Source organism: Vipera ursinii, assembly GCF_947247035.1.
Source record: "Vipera ursinii genome assembly, chromosome: 15".
In the NCBI taxonomy this organism is placed as follows: Eukaryota; Metazoa; Chordata; class Lepidosauria; order Squamata; family Viperidae; genus Vipera; species Vipera ursinii.
Window position 1 is genome coordinate 1,896,747 of NC_139528.1, and position 10,286 is coordinate 1,907,032.

The 10,286-nt window shown below is 51.1% G+C and overlaps 2 protein-coding genes across 2 annotated transcripts; one reads left to right on the forward strand and one right to left on the reverse strand.

The window, feature by feature from the left end:
* Window positions 1–466: 466 nt before the first annotated feature.
* On the reverse strand, window positions 467–5,904 carry RAB13 (RAB13, member RAS oncogene family). The gene is made up of 8 exons (XM_083374543.1): window positions 5,670–5,904; window positions 4,835–4,895; window positions 4,004–4,064; window positions 3,351–3,428; window positions 2,613–2,702; window positions 2,458–2,523; window positions 2,126–2,176; window positions 467–1,303 (listed from the first exon to the last, which is right to left on the reverse strand). Exons 1-8 carry the CDS (start codon window positions 5,791–5,793, stop codon window positions 1,232–1,234), a joined length of 603 nt encoding a protein of 200 aa, XP_083230669.1. The 5' UTR covers window positions 5,794–5,904; the 3' UTR covers window positions 467–1,231.
* A 1,868-nt stretch (window positions 5,905–7,772) lies between these two features.
* On the forward strand, window positions 7,773–10,145 carry RPS27 (ribosomal protein S27). Its single transcript, XM_083374555.1, has 4 exons — window positions 7,773–7,872; window positions 8,120–8,228; window positions 9,413–9,523; window positions 9,879–10,145. The coding sequence occupies exons 1-4, from the start codon at window positions 7,867–7,869 to the stop codon at window positions 9,905–9,907; spliced, it is 255 nt and encodes an 84-aa protein (XP_083230681.1). The 5' UTR covers window positions 7,773–7,866; the 3' UTR covers window positions 9,908–10,145.
* The last annotated feature ends 141 nt before the right edge of the window (window positions 10,146–10,286 follow it).

Here is a 10,286-nt window from a genome sequence, read left to right on the forward strand (position 1 = left end):
ATCTATCATTTATATCATCTATTTGTCTGTCATCTATTTATATCATCTATCTATATCATCTATCATCTTTCTAGCTATCCACCCATCATCTATCAATATATCTATGTTTATCTATATCTATCTATATCTATCAGCATGTACTAAACACTCATCTGCAGAAAGATGAATATATTTTATTATTATTTTTCTGCTGCCTTTATTACTTTTGTCAGTAACTCAAGGTGTCACACATACATAATCCTCCTCCCTCCTCCTATTTCCCCATAACAACAATCCTGCGAGATGGATTGGAACATGAGGGGTCTCTCCCTTTCTCTGCAAGGGGTCAGGATAGAAGCTCCTATTTGAATGACCAAAGACACCCTCACGCTCCCCCCCCCACGACTGTTTCTCCCTCCCCTTCGCCCCACTCCTCTTGCCGATATCCAGAAAATTACTTCTCAACACAACGATGTTCGGAAAAACTGCAAATATTTAATCGTCTTCACAGATTTATAAAAGACATTTGGTCCCCCAGCATGTGACTAGTCCCTCGTGGGTGCCGGATTCTGCGAGTCGCATTCCGGGTTTCCACCCATCCAAAGTGCAGAGACTCCCAGCAGGCAGATATATAGATATATATATAAATATAGATATATACTTATATACTTTACAAAAGGTTTTTTCCCCTCCTGCTGAGAGATTCCTAATCTGACTTTCCTACGTCTGTTAAAGGCACTGCAGAGCTACAGGGTTATGTATTTTTCAATTTGAGCAAGATGGGTGAACTTCAATTCCCAGAATTCTCCAGCCATCCTTGGGGAATTCTGGGAGTTGAAGTCCAGCTATTTTAAAATTGCAAACTTTGACAAACACCGCCTCAAAATGTCTGGTGAATCCAGGGATTTGGGGAAGGGGGTGGCTTACCCAATTATTATCACCCCCCTCCCCACTTTTCCCACCTCTCCCTCACCTCAGGGACCCCCTCCCTCCCCAAACTCCCCTTCCCTTTCTGCAAGTGCAAAAATTAAAAGGCAGAGTCCCCAAATGAAAAAAGACGACGACGAAGAAGAAGCTAGGGAATGTCTCCCGGTCCTTCCGGGGTCCAGCCCGAAACAACTCAAGAGTCTGGAGGGTCGGAGAAGGAGAGGAGGGGGGGCGGGCAGGAGAGAGGAGAAACAGCCCCACCCAAGCCAAATGGCCAGGGATAGGGGAGGAGCCGTGGGGCCTTTCCGAACCGGCTGGCTGCCGGTTACAGCATGGAGCACTTTGAGCTGCTTTTCGGGGTGGCTTTGAGTTCCAGAGGCCTCTTGGGGAGCTGCGCCTGGAGGAGGAAGAGGAGATGGAGAGTCAGGGGCTGGTGGATCATGGATGGTCCAGGATGGGAAAGGTGGAGGAAGAGGAGGAGAAGAGAGAGTGGGAAAGGAGGAGGAGGAAGGGAGAGGAGAAGAAAAGGAAGGAGGAGAGAAGATGAAGATGACAAAGGAGGGGAAGGAGAAAGAATGGAGAGGGGGGAAGGAGAAGAAGAGGAGAGGAGGAGGAGGGAAGGAAAGAAAGAAAGAAAGAAAGAAAGAAAGAAAGAAAGAAAGAAAGAAAGAAAGAGAAAGAAAGAAAGAAGAAAGAAAGAAAGAAGAAAGAAAGAAAGAAAGAAAGAGGAAGGGAAAGAGGAAGGGAGAGAGAGAGAGAGAAAGAGAAAGAAAGAAAGAAAAAAAGAAAGAAAGAAAGAAAGAAAGAAAGAAAGAAAGAGGAAGGGAGGGAGGGAGGAAGGGAGAGAGAGAGAGAGAAAGAAAGAAAGAAAGAAAGAAAAAAGAAAGAAAGAAAGAAAGAAGAAAGAAAGAAAGAAAGAAAGAAAGAAAGAAAGAAAGAGAAAGAAAGAAAAAGAGAAGGAAGGAAAGAAGGAAGGAAGGAAGGAAGGAAGGAAGGAAGGAAGGAAAGAAGAAAGGAAGGGAGGGAGAATAGAATGGAAGGAAGGAAGGAAGGAAGGAAAGAAGGAAAGAAAAAAGGAAGGGAGGGAGAATAGAATGGAAGGAAGGAAGGAAGGAAGGAAGGAAGAAAGGGTGGGAGGAGGAAGAGGAGGAGGAGGATTGGGCTACATTTGACCGGCTGTTCTCACCACCACCCCCGTTCCTCCCCACGTGGCACTTACTGATTTCTTGATCGATTTGAGAAGAATGTCACGAGCCAAAGTATTGAATGCCTAAAGAAGAAGAAGAAGAAGCGCAGAGCAGGGCATCCATCATTTTGTTTCCAGCCAGCTGCTGCTTGGAGAAGCCGTTGCTTGTGCTGCCCCCCCCCCTAAGGCAGAAAACAGGAGCACCTCCGCAGGGTCCCCAACCTATCCAGCCACGGCTGCCTGATCTCCTGACCACGGCCAAGAGCGTCTGGGAGGCTTATTATGTGTCTGTGTGGATTTTTTAGGCCGGCCGGCGGGTTTGTGTGTGTGTGTGTGTGTGTCCCCAGGCCAAGCAGACCCCTCACCTCCTCCACGTTCAAGCTGGACTTGGCGCTGGTCTCAAAGAACTTGATCCCGTGCTCCTTGCACAGCTGCCAGGAAGGAAGCCGGGAAGTCAAGTCAACCAGTTGCATTCTGCACATGCCCACGCACTCCACCCCGCAATTCCTGCACCCGGTACCTTCTCGGCTTGGTCCCGGGAGACTTTCCTCTTCACCTCCATGTCGCACTTGTTGCCCAGCAAGAGACGCTCCACGCCGGCCGAGGCATTCTGGGAAATAGGAAGGGAAGGAAGGAAGGAAGGAAGGAAGGAAGGAAGGAAGGAAGGAAGGAAGGAAGGACAGAAGGAAAGAACCAGGATCCCCAAAATGGGTCATCCGTCACTCTCTTTTGGTGAAAGAGATATTTTCTTCCACCACCCCCAAATCAAACAATGACACCCTATTTGGTAAATATTTACTCATGTATTCAATTCCTACAGCCGTTCATCTCACAGATGGCACTTTGATATGAAGTTAAAAAAAAACCACGGGCCAAATGAAGCCAAATATCCAAAAAACCGAACAACAAAAATCATTTTAAAAAAAAAATCAAAAGCCCTAAAAACAAACCATTAAGAAGTGTAAAAACCGTGAAAAAACAAATGTCCCTCTAATTCCCTTCAGTTCAGTTGTTCCTGATTTGCACCACCAGGGGGCAGTTTTGGACTTCCTTTGTTTCTTTACACACACCCCATTTTTTTGGGGGGGGGGTCATCCGGATCTGAATCAAGGATGGATGAAAACAAAGGATGGGGTGGGGGGTGGGGAATTCTATGGGGCTGAACGTTTGGGGTGGGGTTCCCCCCCCCGCACTGGCTGCAGACCCCCAAACTCGCCCCCTTCTGAAATCCTCACCCCCAGCCCCATTTCGTACCCACCTCTTTGATGCTCTTCATCCAATTTTGAATGTTCTCGAAGGATTTTTCATCCGTGATGTCGTAAACGAGAATAATTCCCTAGGACAGAATTGGGGATTGATTGGGGGGGGAGGCAGTCTTGGGGAAGGACCTTCAGACACCCCCTTCCCCATTCTTCGGGCCTCTCTCCATCCTGCTCCCCGATGGGACAGAACCCAGAAGTGTCACACGCCGAAGCGGAGGAATTCTGAGGAATTCTGGGAGTTGAAGTCCACAAGTCATAAAAGGGTTTGAAGACCCCCCTGCACTAAAGTCTAGTTGTTTCTTTTTCCTCCTCCCTCCCCACCCCTTCTTCCTCTCCTGTGGCTCCTCTTTGATCCTCCGCCTATTTCATATTTTGGACGTGGTAGGGGGGAAAAAAACAATCTTTTCATCCACTTAATAATAGTGGAATAGCAAATTTTATATGGGAAACGGCCCACGATCGTGCATATGGCACAGCTTGGCAGTGCAAATTTCTTTTTCGCTGTCTGAAAGCACGTCTGGAACTGGGTTGGTTTTTTTCTTTCTGGCGCCCGCCCCCCCCGAAATGTCTCAGATTGCTGCCCATCAGGGATGGGAACCCCTCACCCTGCGAAGGGGGAGGGTCTCCCAGGCGGTGGCAGCCCCCTTACCATTGCTCCTCGGTAGTAAGCCGTGGTGATGGTCTTGAACCTCTCCTGGCCAGCCGTGTCCCTGCAAGGAATAATTGTCTTTAAAAAAAATTCATTTTATTTATCCTTAAAAAAAGCGACTTGCCACGGATCCTCGCTCTTACGACCGTCGCAGCATCCCCGCGGTCACGGGATGAAAAACGGGGTGCTTGGCAACCGACAGGTGTGGGAATCATGCGGTCGCCATTCGCAACCCTTCCCAAACCAGCCGGATTCACTTAAGGGAAGGAGGGAAGAAGCTTAAACCGCCCCCCCCACCGATGAAAACATCGTTAAATCAGATGCCACCCACTTAATAGCCGCCTCGCTCACCGACGGGAAACTCTGGCCCCAATTCCGGTCGTTGAGGGCTAGTTTGCCAAAATGATTGCAGGCACAATTTGGTGATCGCTCGTGACCGCAGCCTCCCCAATTGGAGCCTTGCCGATATGTTGGATCTAACTCCCATCATGCACAGCCAACTCCCTAACCCATCTGCCGCCGCCACCACCACCCCAGCCGTTTCTGCTTGGAGACTCCTGCAGTTAAAAACAACTCCCCCTTTCTATCCGGCTGCTGATCCTTTCCAAAATAATAATTAAAAAATCCTTCTTTTCTTTCTTTCTTCTTGTTTTACAAAAGTTTCAGCAGATTTTCCTACCTTGGTCCAAAGAGCCTTGCTTGGAAATGCCATTTTCCTCCCTTCTCCCTGAGCTGTTCACTGCCCCCTTCTGACTCCCAAGCCCATAATCCACCTTTCTTTTCCACAATCCCCCCCCCCTGCAAAACCTCCACTGTCTCAGAGGCACTCACCAAACCTGCAATTTAATCCTTTTCCCCTCCACTTCCACCGTCCGTATTTTGAAATCGATGCCTGCAGGGAAGAAAAACCAGAATTGGTTCTTACTCACAGTTTCCACCGGGTTTAATCCGCCGGCAATCATTTCCTACTCCTGTGTTGAGTTTGGGGTCTCCAATCTTTTCGGGATGGGGGGGAGGTGGGGGGATCATTTCCCTGTCCGTTGATTGATTGAAATAATCTTGGGATCTTGGGAGTGCCCAATCAGAGCTCCATCACCAATCTAAAGTCAGCCAAGATTCTAGTCCTCATGGAGTGTAGATTTCTTTTCTTTCCCCCCCACCCCAAAAATGGGGAGGGTGCTGACTGGAACCAAAATTAGGGTATTCCTTTTGACGTTTCCTCCCTGGCTCCTGTTCTTAATTGCACCTCTTGGGGGGGGACTGTGTAGCTTTTCAAACACCCCCAGCCTCTTCTGCCCGGACGGGAACTCCGAGGATGGAAAAGTTGCACCCCAAAAGACCCCCATCTCCCCCCCAAAAAGCAGCCGCTTGTCATCACCCCAATCCTTACGAAGAGGAGAGTGTTGGAAATATTGGATTGGGGGGGACCCCAACTTGCCCTCCCCTTTCCAGCTGTTTTCTCCTCTTCCTGATTCCCATCATCCCCAGCCCAGGCATGGAGTGGTGGCCGTGCAGGGGGTGGGTGAGAAGACCCCCGAGACGTGAGGATGGACGGGCCCGGCTGAGCGGCTGCTCCTTGCAATCCTGCTCTATTTGGGTTGGGGGGGGCGGGAGCAAGGGGTCGGGCAGGGGGCTTTGGGGGGCTCTGCAGAAGCCCCCTCCTCACCAATGGTGCTGATGTAGGTGCCGCTGAAGCTGTCCTCGGAGAAGCGGATGATCAGACACGTCTTGCCCACTCCGCTGTCTCCGATCAGGAGGAGCTTGAAAAGGTGGTCGTAAGATTTGGCCATCTTTGGGGAGGGGGCGCTCCGGCCTTGGGCCCTGGCCCCTCTCCTCCCTGGGGCGGGGGTCTGTGGGGAAGGGGGGAAAAAACAAGGGGGGAAAAAAAGCCGAGAATCCGCCGGGAACAAACTTTGGAGAAGGAGGGGCTGAAGTTCTCCTCTGCCCTCCTCTTCCTCCTCCTCTAACAAGGACACCCAAACCCCTCCCTCTCTTGTCCCCCCCCAGCTGGGCAGGGAAGCAGCCCCCCTTCAAGGCGGGAGGGGCTGACCCCTGACTCAGAAGGGGTGGAGGAGGGACTATCCATCATCCACTGCTGGGAACTCATTCATTCCCCAGCAAAGGAGGAGTTGGAGAGCTCCAGAGCGTGAGAAAAAGAGCGGCCCCCGAGCATGGGCAGAGTGCCTTACCGCTGGCAGCCGAGGGAGAGAGAAGGAAGAGGCAGCCTTGCCCCAGCATCCATTTGCATCCTAGCAAGCTGCCCTTCTTTTTGTTGAGGAGGACCAAAAAATGTAAAATGTTGGAAGAAGGAAGAACTGCCGACTATAGAAGAATGGACTTTAAAAGTTTCCAATCTGGCGGAAATGGCAAAGATCTCAGCGTACTTGAAAGACCAGTCGCAACAGAGATATATTGTGGAGTGGAGAAGATGGATTGATTATATCCAGAATAAATATGGGACTAAAAAGTTTCACTTAGCACTTGAATAAGTAGTGGATTTATATGATGTATAACTAGCTTGTAGTTATTTTATTAAGAGTTAAAGTGCGATAGAATTTAATATTTTATTGTTGTCTGCATATTTTAGATTATGTTTGTTTGTATTTTTATACCCTGTATTTAGCTCTGGGAAGTAGGGGAGGGGAGAGTTGGGGAGGTTTGGGGAGAGGGGAGGGGGAGGGGAGGGGTTTTGTATTCAAAAATGTACTGTAAAACTTTTCAATAAAAAAAAATGTAAAATCACAGGAGGGTTTTAAAAGGATGGAATCGTTCCTGTTGCCTCATCCTCATGACTGAAATGTTATTGATTTAGAGAATTGTTTGATTTGGAACACTTCTAATTTTGTTTCCGCTTTTGGATTTTCTGCTTGAGATGGGGTGGGGTGGGGAATGAAACTTTGATTTTGGAATTTTGCTGATTGAATTGGTTTGTTGGCATAGAAATGGCTAGTGAATATTTTTATGGGTCTGAAAAGAGTCCCTGTCTCCAGCTGCCCCCAAGCAAAGCCAGCTTGGTCTCCCTGTGGTGGCTTAGCCCCTCTCATTTCCTTCCTTTGGCAAATCTCTTGGATCTCCTCCATGAGGACTGCCGACTTGCTCAGTTTTGCAAGGCTGGCATTCCCACGGTCCAGAGACCTCCCTGCAGACTGGCTGGGCATGATAAAAATGATAACTCTTCCAGCCCAATTTAGGCAGGGGACGCCGGCCTGAGTTCAAATTCTATCTGGAAGCACCAAACTGGGAGGCTGGCAGGAGCGTCACTGGGGTAAAAAAAAGAGGAGAGGAGGCTTGAGATCCCAGAGGACTAGAAACTTGGTTTATCATGGTGTGACCCCAAGCGGGGCAGTTATAGCTTTCTAGTCAGGACCCATGAGGACTAGAGCCTTAGTTAGTCTTCAAGGCAAGGGAAGAGCTGAGTAAGGCAAAGGGAGGGAGACTGTGTGTGTGTGTGTGTGTGTGTGTGTGTGTGTGTGTGTGTGTGTGTGTGTGTGTGTCTTGAGATGGCACTAGAAGAATAAACTTCTTCCTCAGCCCAGCCTACCCTGCAGGGCTGTGAGGAGGACAAGGGGAGGGGAAGCCTTTGTCCTTGGAGGCTCCGTCTCAAAATGGCGCCCGCAGGAGAAAACGGATGCCCTTCCCAGAATGGCGTCCGCTCCGGCTACCCTACCTCGCCTTCTTTTTTTTTTTAGACCTCACCAAGATGGCGCTTCCCTCCCCTCTCACGCAGACACGCACACCCGCCTCCCCCCCCCCGCGCCCTCCCCGAGCGGACTTCCGCCCGTGCGCGGGAAACCCCGCAGCGGATATAGCGCTGCCTCCTTCCGGCCAGCCTCCTTTCGGTCCGCAGCTGCCTCCACGCGAAGATGCCGGTGCGTCTCTCCCCGGCGCGGCCTTCCCCGCGCGGGCCCGCCTGCCTTGGCCCCGCTCCCCGGGGGACCCTGGCGGGGCGCCTGGCCGGCCTCTCCGGCCTCCTCGCCGGGCCCGACGCGCTGGCCACGCCGCCTGGTCGCCAGGCTCAAGATGGCGGCGGGGGAGGGGGGAGCGGGCGGAGGGGGAGCGGGCCCCTTTTTGTGGCGGGGGGGGTCTCACGGCCTCTCGTCTCTCCCCTCCCTCCAGCTGGCGAAGGACCTCCTGCACCCCTCGCCCGAGGAGGAGAAGCGGAAGCACAAGAAGAAGCGCCTGGTGCAGAGCCCCAACTCCTACTTCATGGACGTCAAGTGCCCGGGTAAGGCGAGGTCATCCAGTCCAGCCCCCCCACCCCACCCCACCCCGAGCTCAGGACAAAGGGAGTTTGCAAGGGGCCTCGGTGGTCATCCAGTCCAGCCCACCCCCACCCCACCTCGAGCTCAAGACAAAGGAGTTTGCAAGGGGCCTCCGAGGTCATCTAGTCGGAGGCCCCCCCCGGACAGAACGTAGAATAAGAGTTGCGAGGGGCCTGGGTGGTCATCTAGTCCAGCCCCCCCCCTCCCGGCTGCTCAGAGTAGAGAGTAACAGAATTGGAAAGGGGCGGGGGGGGGCTAGGAAGCCATCTAGTTGAGCTCCCCCTTCTCAAAAGACAGAAAATAAAAAAAAGTTGCAAGGGGGCCTCGGAGGTCACCTAGCTAGAACTCCTGCTCAAAAAGAAGAGAATCGCAAGTCAGAAGGTCCCCTGGAGGTGGTCTAGTCCAGCCCCTGCTCCAACGACAGGCTTGGAAGGGGCCCTGGAGGTCACCTAGCCCTCAAGTGTTCACAATACGCCCTAACAGAATTGGAAGGGGCCCTGGAGGTCATCTAGTCCAAGCCCCTGCTCAGAATGCAGAATAACAAAAGAGATGCGAGGGACCTCAAAGGTCCTCTAATCCAGCCCTTTGCCCAGGCCAGGAGGCCTTATTCCATTCTGGACAAACGCCTGTCCAGTCTTCTCTTAAAAACCTCCAGCAACGGTGCATCAGCAACAAATCTCATGCCTGGAGCTGCTGGGTGGGATTTTTGGTTGTGTGTGTGTGTGTGTGTGTATAGACGGTCCGTGGACTGGGCAAAACCACCTTCAAGGGTGATGGACTGCATAAAATTTTAATACGTTCCTGCTGCAGAAAGAATGCTTTGCAACATGGAGGCTTGCGACGCAGGGGATGACCCAGCTCCCTGCTTGCTGGGCTGCACGTGGGAACCTGGCAGAGGTCCTTTAGGAAAGACCCCCGAGATGATGCACAGGCTGACGGGAGGGCTGGGCGAGCCTCAATTGCTCCAGCTATTCTGGTGGTGGTCTCTCTCAGGCTGTACGACCACGGAGTAGTTCAGACTCATTTTATTTTTAAAGGTGGTGTTGCTAGAATGGAAAAGGGAGGATTTGTGGCTGCAAGAGCAAAACAAAACAAAAAAAGCCAAGTTTTTAACCCACCAAAAATTTGCTTTGCTTTCTTGCTCCAGGTTGCTACAAAATCACCACGGTTTTCAGTCACGCCCAGACAGTTGTGTTGTGTGTCGGCTGCTCGACTGTGCTGTGCCAGCCCACTGGTGGAAAGGCAAGGTTAACAGAAGGTAAGTGGGACGGTTGAGCTGGCCAGCATTCCTGTGTCCGAAATAAAGAGTGGAAACACGGAGAACTGTAGCCAGACTCCGATGGATGAGTGTTTTTGGGGTGACATTTTTCAATCTTTTGAGGATGGGAGAGGAATGGCAGTGTGTGTTTTAACAACACATGATGCGGACCAATGTTTTACAGCTGTTCTCCCCACTGGAGCTGACTCTAGTAGGCTTTGTTTATGGATGATGTCCTAGGAGGCGGATCAAAAATGGTTTTTCTAGGGGAGGAAAAAAAACCTCAGGGCAATCCTGGTTAAATGTAACCTGCTTCCGTCTGATCTTAATGACTCTTTGCATTTCCTCCCTACAGGGTGCTCTTTCCGGCGAAAGCAACATTAAACAGCGGACACTTGGCGTGGGATGGTGGGTGGGACTATGCGAACAGTGGCCGGTTTCGATCCTGACCATGCAATGGAGTTGGGGGAACGTGTAGAGTTATTTTTGAGGGCTTTAGTTGCTACCACTGATGGCTGTGGGATAGGGTGAACACCCCGCCCCACCCCTCACTCCCTGTGGCTGTGGCACTGTCCTTGTAGCCTTACCCATTTGATTCAATAAACTTTGGATATAAAGGCAATCTTTTGTGTTTTGGTGTGGGTTTTTTGTGTGTGGGTTGAGTGTTGCCGGCTGCATCCACCTCGGGTTTTTATGATCGGAGCCCCCTCTGGGATTCCTTTTGGCCCTTTGGGAATCTGGTTCAAAATGGGAGGTCACTGGG